The 16,870-nt window shown below is 30.3% G+C and overlaps 1 protein-coding gene across 1 annotated transcript in view; it reads left to right on the forward strand.

The window, feature by feature from the left end:
* The first annotated feature begins 4,374 nt into the window (after positions 1-4,374).
* LOC145335257 (uncharacterized) overlaps positions 4,375-16,870 on the forward strand; it is a 75,270-nt gene continuing 62,774 nt past the window's right edge. Inside the window, exon 1 of the mRNA XM_080180995.1 lies at positions 4,375-4,454. Within this exon, the coding sequence (XP_080037121.1) occupies positions 4,375-4,454 (80 nt within the window). The remainder of the gene's footprint in view (positions 4,455-16,870) is intronic.

Consider the following 16,870-nt stretch of genomic DNA (forward strand, 5'->3'; position numbering starts at 1 on the left):
AATCACAATAAATGCTTATTTGGCTTATATACCAAATCATCCAATTTTTTGCTAAATTACTTATAAGTAATCAATCACAATAAATGCTTATTTGGCTTATATACCAAATCATGCAATTTTTTGATAGATTACTTACAAGCAATCAATGAAAATGATTGCTTATTTGGCTTATATACCAAATCATGCTATTTTTTCATAAATTACTTATAAGCAATCAATGAAAATGATTGCTTATTTGGCTTATATACCAAATCATACAATTTTTTGATAGATTACTTATAAGCAATCAATCACAATAAATGCTTATTTGGCTTATATACCAAATCATCCAATTTGTTGATAAATTACTTACAAGCAATCAATCACAATAAATGCTTATTTGGCTTATATACCAAATCATGCAATTTTTGGATAAATTACTTATAAGCAATCAATCACATTTGTTGCTTATTTGGCTTATATCAGCCAAATCTTCTCTTTTTTCCATAAACTGCTAACAGGAAGGAAGGGATTAATTATTACTCCTCCTTCTTTTTCTTCACTTCAACTTATATAAGCCACTTTTACTTTAAATGACTGAGTATTTATTTACTCCACCCTCTTTTATCTCACAAGTAAGACCAAATTGTTGTAGAATGCTGATATAAGTAAGCAATTAGTATTCTTTATGGCTTATCAGTAATTTACCACAAAAATGGCACAATGGCACATTTAAGTAAGCCAAAAAAAATGTTAATTGCTTACTTACACGTTTTGAGATTACTAGGGAAAATTTCAAAAAATCTTGAAGCCGGCTGCAATTTTATATATGGAGTTTTACTATATAAATACTAAGAAATTTTACTTAATAGCATATATTCTCTCTTTTTCGAAGCCACTTTTTTTCACAGCCGGCTTCAAAGTAATATATGTATCTATATATTTCTTTATCAATTTCTCTATCTATTTATCTATCTATTCATCTATCTATTCAACCATCTATTCATTTATCTATTCATCTATCTATTCATCTATCAATTCATCTATCTATTCATCTATCTATTCAACCATCTATTCATTTATCTATTCATCTATCTATTCATCTATCAATTCATCTATCTATTCGTCTATCTATTTATCTATCTATTCTTCTATCTATTCATTTATATGTTTATCTATTTATCTATCTATTCATATTCATAAATATATTATCTATCTATTCATTTATATATTCAACTATCTATTCATCTATCTATTCCTCTATCTATCTATCTATTTATCTATCTATTCATCAAACCATCTATTTATCTATCTATGTTGAAGAAATGATAATGACTGTTGGTTTCAGATATTACACAAATTAAATCATTACGAAGCAAACATTTGTTAAATTTTGTATTTACACAAAAGTACAAAAAAATCATAAAACTATTTAGCAATGAAATAATATGTTAATCCTTTTGATCAAAAGAAGTATAACTATAAAGCACTTGCAAATGCATACTATACATTAAATCATAATTGCAATTTATTTTGCTATTTGTTGCATAGCATTAGCAACTTACCCAGCACTGTATAAACACCAGTTTGTGCAAAGAGAGAGAGAGGGGACAATGGGTTGCTTTTTACACTAGTCCCCAAAGTTTTCTTATTCGTTAGCTTAACAACATTGGGGACTTTTACTGAATTATTATTGGTGGGGTTATTAAGTTGAGTGTATAAACGTTTCAACCAATAATTTCAATTTACAGGAAGGGTGATTTTATGTATCATCATTGGAGATGTATATCAATTTATCAGCCATTGTCTTATCCCTTTAAATCCCTGAGTTTTACGTCTGTAAAGGATTGATTAATGTGGAATTTCTATTCTTCATTTTGTTTATGATGTGACGTAGCAAAAAGCGGCGATGACATTTTAGCTTATTACATTTGCAGAAAAGGGAAAAAGGTGCTTTCCCTTCAAATCGCTAATTGAGCAATTATTATGCTTCCTTTTTTTGTTTGAATAAATTTAAAATAAGAGGGGTATTGTAGTTTTTTTTCCTAAACCGGCGGGGACAATGCCTGCTTAGTCCTCAACTAACCTAACCCGAATTAAAGTAATAAACAAACAAAAATAAACTACCAACTCCCCTCTCCATTATTTTTTTATCTAAGTTTTTATCTATGAAATGATATATTTTGGAGAAATTTTTTTTAAACCAGCCATCAGTAACAAATAAATCTGTCTACAATATTCAAAACTAACACAGCGATTAGCGGCATTTCTTGCGCTAGTACCCAAACTCAGTCAGAAACTGCTAAATTCTTGCAAGTTCCCCTTAAGCCAGAACCCAAAGTCTGAGACTCCTGAGATGGGTTTTCAAAGAAGTGCCGCGTTTTTTCTTTACATTTTTTACGCTATGAATAACAAGCGCGGCATTCGCGAAATCTAAACAGAGTGTACAACTTGAGAATTATTTTAGCCATTTGTATAATGTCTAATATAGCTCTAAAAAGATATACTAATTAATATGCAGCAAAAATGGATTTAAGATAATTTGTTTTTCTTTTAAAAAGGCTGTACAAACAAAAGCGAAATAATTAAATAAATAGTTGTATACTCTGTTTAGATTTCGCGAATGCCGCGCTTGTTATTCATAGCGTAAAAAATGTCGAGAAAAAACGCGGCATCTTTTAAAAACCCATCTCTGAAAATTTAATATTCGATCCATTGTCCCCTCCCTTACTCCCTGGTACCACCGAAGAATTAAAAAAAAACACACTTTTATCCATTATTTTCAGGGGTGATAGTTTTTTGATGTTTGTTAGTTTTATATTAAAAATCAAGTATTTTTTTATGGGCTTCGCATATTGTTATCGCTTTTGGAACAACACACATCCATAATCTATAATATATGGCTTTATTCAATGAAAATTTTGCAGCGCCATATTGTGTTGCCTGACCACTGCAGGTTTCAAACGGCGAAATCATTTTGTTGACATTGCTTGAAAGGGAGTGCCTACAGGGGGTGATTTAAATTAACACAGGTATTATTGGTGCTTTCCCTCGAGGTGCCAGGGATTCTAGGCAATTTTAACAACCGAAATTTTTATATTTGCAAATTGATCAATATATCAGTTATTTAAAATTTTACATTGCGCATACAATTTGATATAATTTATCATAAAGTTTACTGAAAATATAACAACATTATTTGATTTTTAGTTGTAATAAATTCTACTTTTCTGTGATAGATGATGATTTTGCGCTACTATTATTTTTGTGTCACCTATTTGTTAATTCTTATTTGCTACTAGTATTTTCTTTCATATCATCTTTATTTGCTATGGTCGCACAATATATAGAAAAAAATTATTGTCTTTTTTTAGCATACCGGCGGCTGAGCTCTAGAGGCATTTTTGGAAGGAGGAGTCGACCGTCATATGGGAGGGTCGAGCTACCTTCCACCAAAACTATCTATAAAAAGTAAATTGATGTCTGTCCGTCCAACCCTTAAGATCTCAATAAGCAATGAACCGATTGGATTCTACTCCTTAGGGAATATACTTAATGGTCCTATGGTGGTTTAAGGCTTTTTTCTTGGGGGTGGGAGACCCCCACCCGGCCCCCTCAAAAAAAAAGACGAAGTCCAAACTGCATAACTTTTGCACCACTTTTGACGTCATATTCGCCATCTCTTTTTTAAGGGTTTTCTTTCCCACTTCTCCTTTCATTTTCCTCATTTTATGACGTCACAGGAATCAAAGTGACACAAAAGTTATGCAGTTTGGTTTTCGTCCCAAAAAACCAAAAAAATCTCCATAAGAATTAGGAGCACTCATAGAACAAACTCATAATTTTGCATTTTTAATAGAGAGGCAATGACCCTCGAGGCTAGGGGTGAAGCTGCTAGTGTGAATATAATGGGCGAAGGAATATCATTCCAATTTCCAACATTAAAGAACAATTTATGATATTTGTTAAAAGTAATAATTGCTAATTTATTTAATGATGACAAGTATAAAGAAACTCCTTGTTTCTTTTTTTTACTAGGAATTAAATGACACCTAAAGAAACCAAATTACATATTTAATTGGTGTAATTTTTAATTTCTTTTATAAAAAAGGTTTAATATTTCTGCACACACAATATTTTCAATTATTAAGAATAGATATTGAATTCGTGGATATTATATCATATCTTTCGATTTTTAAGTGATTTAGAGAATATAGAGCATCATCAATTAGACAACCAACCCTTTGCTTGCACGAACTTTTTCTGAGAAGTCCTAACTGTGCATAGTAATGGGTTGCACTAGTGTACTTGCCATGGCGTTTCCCCTACTCTAACTATTTATTTCGCACACCTGACAAAGCAACAGTAGGAACCATTTTAACGTCTTTAGTTATAATGTGGTATCTGGCCGAGATTCAAACCTATCACCTCCCCGACGACGAGCGGATGCCCCAAGTGTTGAGCCAAGGTCGCGGGTATTTTGTCCCTTTAGGATGATAATCATGATTATGTTTATCCATATGGAATACTTATTGCGTTTACAAAAAATCATACTTTTTATTTGTTTTTTTAATTCTTTTAGACTATGTTCTTTTGACTGTGGTCCAATGGACCCTCACATCCTTGTATTTTTAATCTAATTGATGAATCCTGTTTAAAAACTTTTGATGTCATATAAAAATAATAAAAATTTTAAACAAGGAGGTTAACATACATAAAATCTTTGCATCATTTATCATAAAAAGGTGAAAAATATGCTTTAAAGGATATTTAAAAAAAAAAAATAAGAGCTTAAACTTCTAGAGGGCTGAAAAATTGTGTGTGATTTCCCCTAGTTATATAAAAGTTCGAATATAAAAAGATTTACTAAATTATTTGCTTTTTATCCCTTAGATGCAGTCCAAATTTCCTTTTTATTTTTGAGCTGTGTGTTTTTCCTTGGATAGTCTCTTTTCAACTTCGCTGCCGTGTATTATTCCTTTTTATTTTATTCTAAACTTTTTCTTTAATCTGCAAATAAATATCTGATTGTAAAATATTAAAAACTTTTGATAATAGTTATCTATGTCTTTGTATCAATAATTAGTTTTTACAAGTAATTAGATGCTTCTTTTAATGAGTTGGTTTATTGAATTGATTCTACTGTAATAAAGCAGTTATTCAATTATTTAGGAGAATCTTATTGGTCATGCGGTTAGTGAGATCCATCAATTACCAGATCCACCAGACAGATAGACATCCTGTTACTTTTAAATAAGGAAATATATACAAATAGTTTTTTTTTCTAATTACATTTTGCCTTTCGACACCAGTGAACTACGTACCTTACAAATAAAAAGGATTGGATAAAATAAATCATTTTAGGATCATAACATAAATTTATTCTAAACAAAATAATAATGTATTAACCTCTTTACTACACCGTAATTAATTTATTCTCCTTGCTATGTTATGGGTAGGGCATTAAAAGAGACCTTAAGGCAAAATTTTAAACATATTTAACTCTTTAATCTTTTTTTTTTAAAGCAAAATCAATTATAATTAGGTATCCTACTGAATTGGATATTATTTTTTTAGATATTAAAGATTTGAGCTATTTTATTTCGGTTCCTCGTTGCTAATAAAACTAGTTTTATAAATCTTAAATTTTTTATTTTAATATCCGCTGAAAGATGTCTAAAATTATCATCTTTGGGGATGTGCATCAATGTATCGTCCATTGTCTTATCCCTTAAGATCCCTGAATAATAACGCAATAATTTTTTTTATAAAAACAAGGATGACAACATCTGTAACTTGAGAACACAGATTGAAATACTTACACAGTGATTTTAAAGGCATATTTTCAGTGGTCATAAGTCAAGAATATATTTGTAAAACACGAAACCTTTCAAACACGATTTTATTTGTTTTATTTTTATAGCATGATACATAAAATTGCAGCCGTCCTTCTTGAATAGCAGCAAATAAAACATTTTCCCAATAGTTACGGGGAGAAGTTCGCTCAAAAAATCAGCATGTGACGTCATAAAAATGATTGAGAGGAGAGAAGAAGTGGGAATGAAGGCCTCTTAAGAAGAGATGGATAATCCCTCATTTTTATGACGTCACATGCTCTTTCTCCACGTACTCCCAATAGCCTAACAGACTGACGGACAAACAAAATAAATAGAGTAGCTGCGCTCCTAAAATATCCATAAACGGACAAAGAATAATAAAATAAGACTCATCATATAAATCATAACAAAATGACAACCTTAAAAATAACAAGCTTTGACAATTTTTCCAAATATGATCACAAAAAAATCGCCGTACATAATCATGATAGATACTTTTAAAAGAGTACCTACTACTGCTGCTATGTCTAGTGCGTGACACTAATATCGAGAGTAGAGGGAATGTCTAGGCCCGTAAACAGTCGCAATTGTTTTTCATGTACAGTTATGACATTCAGGCAAAGGTCGTGCAATTAAAGAGTTGTTTTTCTTTTATATCCTATTGTTGATGTTATAGTATCGCATCCCTTACAATTTCCCCTTCTTGAGATAAAGATTTTTGGTTAAAAAGTTTGGACGCTATTAATTTGAAACCAACCAATCAAAATTCAACAAAAATAGTCAAATGTTTTAAGCCAACGAATAAGATTACGTCGTTATAAAACTTTTGGTACCAGTATAATTTACAGTCCAATGTCCTCTTCCTCCCTGGTCGTTTCAGAACTAATAAAAATATATGAAATATTGAACTATAGGATTAATCAAATAAATTCATCTATCATTTAAAATCTTATTATAAAGGGATAAGACACTAGAGGATGAATTTATTTACACCCCTAATTATAATGCACAGCGTTACCTCTTTTGTATATTTCAAGTATTAGTGAAAAAAATGGGACACTACCAGTTTGTACCAACCAATCAGGATTTACTAAAAATGTCTAAAGCATTAAGCCAACGAATGAAACGTATTTTAAAAACTTTGGGTACCAGGATTATTTACAGTCCAATCAATGTTCCATCTCTGCCTGGATTCAATTTAAATTATTTCTTAGATTAAGCCAAACAAAAAACGCGCGAATTTAGCAAAAAATTAAAAAGTAAGTGCTAATATTACCTTAAAATTCTACTATGTGATATGTCATTTGCGTGAATAATTCAAATAATAAAAGCATGTATTATCATATTAGCACATCAATGAAAAAATTGCAAAGGGATAAGACAATGGCCGATAAATTGATGTACATCCCATATGATGATACACAAAATTATAACTTATGTAGATTACAATTAGTGGTTGAATCTAAGGTTGGGCCGGATAATTTTTTGGCCAGATACCGGATATTGTACCTTATTGTAATAGGAATCAGTACTCCAAAATAAGATCAATAAAATGATTATATCACATAAAAAACTGTTGTTAAAAAAGTTAAAAATCAACAAGTTTAAAATGGACGTACGGACATTCTGGTAACGATTATTGAGTTGTTACGCTTTCTAAAACGTACCTAACTACTACAGGAATCACCATGCAAAGTTTGAAATCGATAGGACAACATGCCTAAATTAACGAAAAAAGCCATATAGAAAAGCTTGGCATTTATAAATTTTACAAAAATGTTCTGCTGTTTATAGTAGTTTTGTTGATGGTATGAAAAAAACAACTCAATTTATCATACTAAAATTATACGCATCATAAAAAAGTTTTCAGGGATCTCAAGGGATAAGACAATGGAGTATGTTTCAATTTGCATCTCCAATGATGATAAACATAATTACTTTTTCTGTATATTAAGATTTCTAAAAACTGGTTTATACCAACCAAAAAAAGGTTTAATAAAAACTGCCCAACATTTTTTAGCCAACAAATGAAAGAGCAGAGCTGGATCTTTAAATCATTTTAATGGTGATTTAGATCGGGGTGCGCAGAATTTCAGCCAATCACAGTGCGGCATTTTAAAAATTTGGCGCACCCCGATCTAAATCACCACTAAAATGATTTAAAGATCCAGCTCAGGTATACAAAACTTTGGGTACCAACATAATTTACAATCAAATGTCCCTTCCCTCTCTGCAGCAGTGTAAAATTGTACCAACATTAAATAATATTATACCTAGGGTCGACATAGAAATCAGGCAAATTAGGGTTTATAACAGCAATAGTTACGGGCAATTTTGCCATTGAAGCTGTTCAATTATATATTCTGCAAAAGACGCCGCAAACAGACAGACAGACGTGCCTACATTTAGAGTAGCTATAAAATGTACAACAACAATGTACTATACAACCAAGGAAAGAGGGATATGCTATCAGATTGTAAATCAATTTACACTTTAATTATTGCTAAAAAACAGATAATATGCATTTTTTACTGTTAATTGTACAAACTAATTATAATTGAATCATAAACCCTTAAGTTTATAAGCTGACAAATGGAAGAACACGTTTATAAACTTTGTATGATTACCTGTCCATTTTCCCCTGTCTGTCTGATCTAATAATTAAAATAAATGTTGCAACATATAGTGTTCTACATATCTGTATAAAATATAAAAATGTATTTTTTTTGTGCATTTACATTAAAATAGTCGATGCCCCCTATATAGCGGCTCAGTATTCAAAGAGGCAAAACAATTCACTAAAACCATCCCAAGGCCTAAATTTATGTTTCAAATATTTAAAAATGATTATTTCAACAAATTATGCCTTAAAAACCGGTTTTTCCAAAGGCCTTATTTTGGAAGATTTATGGATTTAAGGGTTATGAAAAAATGTGCACATTTTTAAAATTCAAATTTCGCGGCTTGTGTTAATAGTAGAAAAATGTTATGCATACCGCTAGAATCGTCATAAACTCTATTTTTGGGAAATAAAAATACAATAGTTGTGCTATTTGTAGTTTAGGAGCTACGTTGAAAAATGTGAGAAAAATGTTTAAAATTTTTAAGTAAGTTGGAACATTTTACCACATAGTTTCATACTATACGTAGCACATCAATGGTTTTATACATCCAAAGTTAGAGTTCATGACGATTCTAACGGTATGCATACCATTTTTCTACTATTAACACAAGCCGAGCAATTTGAATTTTAAAAATGTGCACATTCTTTGCATAACCTTTAAATCCATTAATCTTCTAAAACAAGGCTTTAGAAAAACCGGTTTTAAGGCATAATTTGTTGAAATAATCATTTTTAAATACTTGAAACATAAATTCCCCAAAACAGTTTTTCGAAATATATAAAGCATTTTGTATAATCGTTTTATTTTCTATGCATAATTAAGTTTTTTAAAAAGACATTTCTCTTAAAACACCCTGTATAAAGAATTTAAAGATTGGAGTCTGAAATAACTTACGAAGATTACCCTTACAATACATCATCTACTATATAATCTAAAAAAAAAAATTGTCAACATGTAAAAACTCTTTTTTGCGTTCTATAAAAAGTAAATCTTTGGTGCTTAAAAATCAATGAATTGAAAAAAGTGATTTTTTGCGACAATTCATACTGTGACAGTTATCATTTTTCATAAAAAACTAGATTTTAAAATAGATAGATAAAAAGAATTAGATAGCTTGATATCAAAGAAGTCGACAAGTAGATTGTTCATGAATGGTATGTACTTACCCAGGGATCTAAAGGGATAAGACAATGGCCGATAAATTGTTGTACATCCCCAATGAATGATACACAAAATTAACTCTTCTGTAGATTACATTCTACTAAATGAGCCAACTAATTAAAATTCAATGGATGTTCCTAAAGTTGTTAAGCCAACGGATAAGAAAACGTTTTATAAAACTTTGGGGACTACATAGTGTAATAAACAGTCCAATGTCCTCTACCTCCCGAGTAGTTACCTTATGTGAGGTTAGGTGAGTCTAGGTCATTGGGTACTGGGTACTAAGTAGCCCCGCCTGGTAAGCACATTGCAGGTATAGGCTTAGAGGAAATATAATCCCCTCCCCACATTCCAATCTTATTATTAATTTATCTCAAAACTAAGGAGAAGGTGGTCTTAGTGGTCGATGGGCACTACTAGTTTGGAACCAACCAATCAAATTACAATAACAGCACATGAACTTTTAAACCAGCGAATAAGATGAATACAGATTTTTGAAAGGCTGACAAATGAACAGAATAAAAGACAATTAAATAAAGTTTTAAATCTCTAGGACGATGAAATAAAACTTAATATAAAAACAATTACCATAAAAACTATGTTTCTAGACTGTACAAAATAAAATGATTCAATCAATTATTTTTAAATTATCAGGGATAAGTCAATGGCAGATAAGTTAACCTTCCCCAAATTAACAAATATATTACTGTAAAGAATTTACTCTTCTTTGTCCCCTCCATCCATAGAATATGTTCATTATATATATCTGAATTTATCTAGGGATCTAAAAGGATAATGTAATTGTAGATAAATTGATGTACATCCCCAATGATGATACACAAAATTACAACTAAAGTAGATTACAATTAGTAGTTAAATCTTTGGGACACTTAAATTAATAAACAAACCAATCTAATTTCAATGAAAGTCCTCAAATTTGTGAAGCCAAAATTAGTTTTGTAAACTTTGGGTACTAGCGAAATAAATAACCCAATGTCCCCTCCAGCCCTGGGATATATTCATCATATATCTGAATTTAAGCCTAGAAAATGATTTTCTTTAATAAATCATTTGTTGAACAACAGGGGGGGGGGGTGTCTCTGAAAATCATTTTCAATTTGGAAACTTTTAGAGTTAATCCAGACTTAACACCCCTTTTACTTATATATCTTTTTATTAAATTACATGTTTTTAGACGTTGGGTGCATGTTTTAAGCTATTTTAAGTAGGGAAGGTACCCCCCTCCCCATTTTGTTTAAACACCAGCATTACAAGAAAAGCGTTATAATGGTAATGTTCTTAATGCCTAACCCCTGCGGGCGGTCCAAACACCCAATTGTCTATACCAAATAGGGCTACTCTTTCCCCACTGTAACCAAACCTAAGGCAAACAAACTACATCGCTCCCTCCCTTGTTTTCAGTGTACATCAATTTATCGGCAATTGGCTTATCCCTTTAGATCCCTGGGTCTATTATGAAATGGTCTAGTGCTAGACACCAAAAATGATGTAAATTCATACTAAAATGTTCACACAATTAAACAAAACATATGATTTCTTTGCCATTCCTTTTTAGAGATCTTTTTCAATATTTTGTTAGTTTTAAATCTTGTTTAATCTCTATTTTATGAAACTCCTTTGCATTTCTTCTGAATATATAACACGAACACAAAATGTCCCATATGCATTAAATTTAAGTCTCAACGCATACAAATTATTACTCTTTAGGGTAATTTAACTAAACACTGTTAATTTTTTGGAGCAAAGCTAGAGTTATAAATTAAACCACAAAATAAAGCAGTTTCTTTAGAACCTAATGACAAAGACAGTGCAATCAAAAGGTTGGATGTCCAAAGGGTCTCCAATAATTTATAAATAATAAAAATAACAAAATGCTTGAAGTTTGAGTCAAAAAATTTGAAGACACCACACACTAGGTCTATGTGTGTGTGTATTAAACTAATCACACAACAAATGCAACTTGTTTTGATTGGTAGGAATGTTAGAACTCCCAATTTGTGAGGATCATTGGATATTATTGATGACAAGGTTATGGATTAGTCTAGTATATAACTACATAGATAGATAGACGGATAGCTACAGATGGATAGATAGATACATAGACATACTGATATATATATATATATTTATATATACAGTTAGATTTATAGATAAACAGATAGATGGATATATGGATTGAAAGACAGATAGTTAGATGGATAGTTAGATGGATAGATAGATAATTAGATAGATGGATAATTAGATAGATAGATAGATCGATAGATAGCTGGATAGATAGATGGGTAGATAGATTGATAAATAGATAGATAGCTAGATGAATAGATAGATGGATAGATTGCTGGATAGATAGATGTAGTCCACATAGAATGAAAAAAAAAAGTTTTTTTGGTAAAACATTATGTTTCATGCATTAAAGGAATCCTGCAAGAAATACCACGCTTTAACTGCTGAAAGACTGCCACAAGTAGACCAAATACCTCAAATTTGAAGCCTTCAGCTTCTATAACAAAAAAGTTCTAGGCATTTTAAAATGACATTTTATGTACAATGGAAATTTTGAAAGAATTGCAATGCTTATGTTGAAAACTTTAAAATTAAACTACGTGGCCTAGAAACAAAATTATAAGCTTATTTTTGTCATAAATTTAGGTTTCCAGTAACTAATTATATTTTTACAATAAAAATACCATTTTTTATAGTCAAAATCATTAAAAAAAATTAAGTTGCGTTGTACCGAATGTACTGTAGCCAATCAGAAGGCTGAATCAGCTTAACAACCAATCACAGCTAAGCTTGTATTAGTTTACCCCTTTGTTTCCGCTATGATTTTCGTTTAAAAATGCAATTTAAATCGAATTTTTTTCATAGATTTTGACTTTGAAATGTGGTGTTTTTATTGTAAAAATGTAATCAGTTACAGGCAATCTGAGTTTCTGACAAAGATAAGGTTATAATTTTATGTCTAGGCAACGTAATTTAATATTGTTTTTTCTTTTATGAGCATTGGAAATCTTTCTAAAATTCCATTGTACATAAAATGCTATTTTGAAATGCCTAGAACTTTTTTTTTATTGAAGCTGAAGGCTTATAATTTTGGGTATTGGGTCTTCTGGCAGTCTTTCAGCAGTTAAAGCGTGTTATTTCTTGCAGGCGTCCTTTAAGCAATATTCAGTTACACTTAACTTTTGATACTAGATAGATGGGTAGATATATTGATGTATAATGAGAAAGATAATAGAAAGATGTAGTAGTTTTACAAAATCAATTTTGATGTTTAAAAAGCCCTTATATATATACTAATCTATCGATCTTATAACAACAATAAATGACTTGTAAAGATATTAGTTAGGTTTAAAAATGTTTTTCTTAACCTTAATCACGGTAAAGTAAAAGTTTAAAAGTGGCAAAAAGAGTACTGTTAAAAAAAACTTCACTGAGAATTTTTTAAAACTCTAAACAGTACACTTTCCAGAGATTGAGTATAAGATTAGATTGTCTATTTTTTAAAAACTGTTTTACTTTGTTAAAACATTTTATTATATCTATTTTTTTATTTAACTTTAAAACATAATATTAACAAGAGCATCATTGTCTATAAGAACAAGAAAACCATCATTTATTTTTTGTATACATTTTTATGAAAAAGATATAAAACAGTTAAACACTATCAAAATCTAGTAATTTTCCTTATGTTGGTTTTAATGTTAGACCAGTGTTTGTTTAACTTATAGATTAGCTACTTATCAAGTGTTTATGTCTATCTGTCCTTCAGTCTGTGATTTCTTTCATAAGGACATAAAAAACTTTAATCCCCTCCCCCAAAGTTTTTTTATTTATTTCTAGATTGTTAATCTATGATTTTGTCCATTCTGCTGTTGAACTGGACAGCCCAATAGTTCAGGGATAAAGGGATGTGACAGTGGATATAAAAGTAATTTTCTTGACTATCTTTTACTTTGGGTACTGTAACTAATGCAACCTTTCTTATTTTGGCAAATTTTAAAGTCTTTGGCGATCAGCGCATAAAATGCTGAGGAAACATTGCATTGCACTTTTCTTCAAATATTCTGGATAAATCTAGTTTTCATGGCCTTTCATCTAAAACTCTTAAATTGAATTGATTGCTAATTGTGTCCCATCCCTGTATTCCTGCTCATAATTACTCTCACAGCACACACCCCTAATCCCCTAAACTATCTTACTATTCCAACATTTACAAATTAGATTCAAGAATAGACACATTAGTTGTAGAATAATCATAGTTTGAGAGCTTTATGTAATTGCAAACTTGTTTCTTCCCTCAAAAACCTAGTACAAACAAAAACTTTAAATTTTTATAAATTTGCAATAAGGAGTGGATGGAGTAGTTTTTTTCTTTATTCCTAACATCTTAAGGGGTTCTTTACCCTGTAGGGCCTAAATCTGTGGAGCCTTACCCCTGTAGGGCTACTCTGCACCAAATATAACCTAACCTTACCTATCATAAAGTAAAAAGCTAAAACTTATGCTTTGGAGTTAATGTAAGTTGTACATTCGCTAGTTTACAAAAACCCCTGACCCCCTCCACAAATATATTTGAGAAGCTGTTTACAGTTCTTATATAAATGACGTTATACAATAAAAATGACCAATGATAGGCCTATATACAGACTAAATTACCAATCACAGACCAGTATATATTTTGATTGACCAATGGTAATCTAGTGTCAAAGTTTGATGCCCCTTTTGATAGGCACCATAAAAAGCTTCATATTTGTCTGTTTACAAAAATGGGTACTTTACATTAACTCCATTAAAATTGGAGTAAGCTATAATTAATCTTATTACAATTTATGTATGTAGGCTTTTCTGTGAACCTTTTTTACTGCCCTTGAAATAACTTTTAATGGCCATTGCAAATTGAACATTGAGCTTAAAGTCTTCAAAAATTAAAAAATTCCCCTTCCCAAAATTTTTTTTTTACTTTTTCTTTTAAAATCTAAAATAAGAAATGGGTTATCAAATTTGAATCTTCCCTCCTCAAGTACCCCTTGAGGCCTCTAGGGGCATAGCTGCTAGTACATCGAAATTCAACACAACTATTTCTTTAAATTAGAGTTATATCTAAATAAAATATGAAATTATAAAATTTTCTAATAGTATTATTTTTGTTGTTTTTAATGTAATACAGTGTAGTATTGAATCCAGGTGAATAAGACACTACCATTTATGTTATTGCAACAGTTGTTGTGACATAATGATAAATCTACAAGTGCAAAACCCATTGATCCTAACATCTACATGGATGGTTTTAAGCTAATTTTCAGACCTTCCTCGCTCTTCCCTAGAGGATGGCAAAGCAAATAGTATCTAAATATTGTAAAGTACTCTAGGTACTAGGCAGTAGTCTTGAGTATTATTGTAGGTACTATACCATCTTTTTTAAAAATCTATTTGTTTACTTAGTCTCTGATGGAAATATCCATAAATAACTAGAAAATATAGTTATAAATCTATATGCGTATATATATGGATAGAAAATATAAATATAAATCTATGTATATATACTTAGTCTCTGGTGGAAATATCCATAATAGGCTAGAAAATATAAATATAAATCTATGTGTACACTTAGTCTCTGGTGGAAATATCTATAATAGGCTAGAAAATATAAATATAAATCTATGTGTATACTTAGTCTCTGGTGGAAATATCCATAATAGGCTAGAAAATATAAATCTATATGTATACATAGTCTCTGGTGGAAATATCCATAATAGGCTAGAAAATATAAATTTATATGTATACTTAGTCTCTGGTGGAAATATCCTTAATAGGTTAGAAAATATAAATCTATGTGTATACATAGTCTCTGGTGGAAATATCCATAATAGGCTATAAAATATAAATCTATGAGTATACTTAGTCTCTGATGGAAATATCCATAATAGGCTAGAAAATGATGAATTGACTTACACGAACAATTAAAGCTTTCCATAGAAATAGATAAAAAGATAAAGATAGATAGATAATATGATAGATTGATTAATATGAGAATAAACGATAGATAGATACATAAATTGGTACAAAGCTACTATGTAGTTAAATAAAGGCCGCGCTCCTAACATTTAGGGGGAAATCTGGACCCCATGTAAAGCTTCAATAAAATGGAGAACTAAATCGGTTCAGTGGTTAGCGAGATCGTCATGAACATGAAAAAAATACCAGTTCGTATATACATAATAACAAGAACACATATGCCCGAAAGAAGCGCAGCAAAAAGAATAAGAAACTACAGATCCTACAGATGCTTTAGGTTGATTTTAGTTGGCCTAGGCAGACTGATGGACGGACGGATGTACAATTACATATCCTTGTTATATTGTAAATAAGATTTTTGTAATAGAATATTGATTTCATTTTGAAAAAAAGACATGGAATAAAATTTTTTTGTTAAAGGGACTGTGAACGTAAATTTTTCTCATCTTAATATCAATTCTTAACATTATCTCATTCATAATATCTCACAGATAGAGCAAAACGCGCTTTTGTTTGCTTAAAAAACGGCTTTTTCCGACGATTTTTATAAGGTACGGGGAAAGGAAGAAATTTTCCGTATTATATAAAATGTGCATTAAATTGCTTTTTTCTCCCATTATAGCTAAAATTAAACTTTTTCACATAGTTCTAGATTTTTCCTAACAGTTAAGCTGACTTTTAACATAATCCTTGCTTTAATCCAATGTATAGTTACTTAGAAATTGATAAAATAAGCAATATTTTTTTATTGAAAACCAAATACAATAACAAAGCCAGAAACAGGTTTTTTATTAGTATCCAATTAACTTTAAATGGCCCATCTCTCGCCCACCTTTAATTACAAATTTGTAAATAATAAAGACGCAATATTTCTTTATAAACAGTCTGATAAAAGTGTAAACTAATTCTCCAAAGTGGGTTATTTATTGTTCAACACAATAAAAAAGGATATTATTATTTTATATAACCTATGAGATTCAACCCTTTGTAGACAGTGAGGTATTTTTTTGTCAATAATACGAATTTAAAATATGTCTTTATTACCTAATTACTACGTTATAAAAAAACGAATTGGCAATTTTATAGCATAAAATAAATCCTTAACAGTAAGTAAATTGTTTCAACTATATATGACAAGTTAAATATCCCTACAAACATTATAAGAAACAAAAACGTTCAGATTTTCCCTGTTTTTTCCATTTTCCCTCTCAAAATACCATAAAATCAAGG

The sequence above is a fragment of the Acartia tonsa genome, chromosome 13 (genome assembly GCF_053477335.1).
Source record: "Acartia tonsa isolate MP-2025a chromosome 13, ASM5347733v1, whole genome shotgun sequence".
Classification (NCBI taxonomy): Eukaryota; Metazoa; Arthropoda; class Copepoda; order Calanoida; family Acartiidae; genus Acartia; species Acartia tonsa.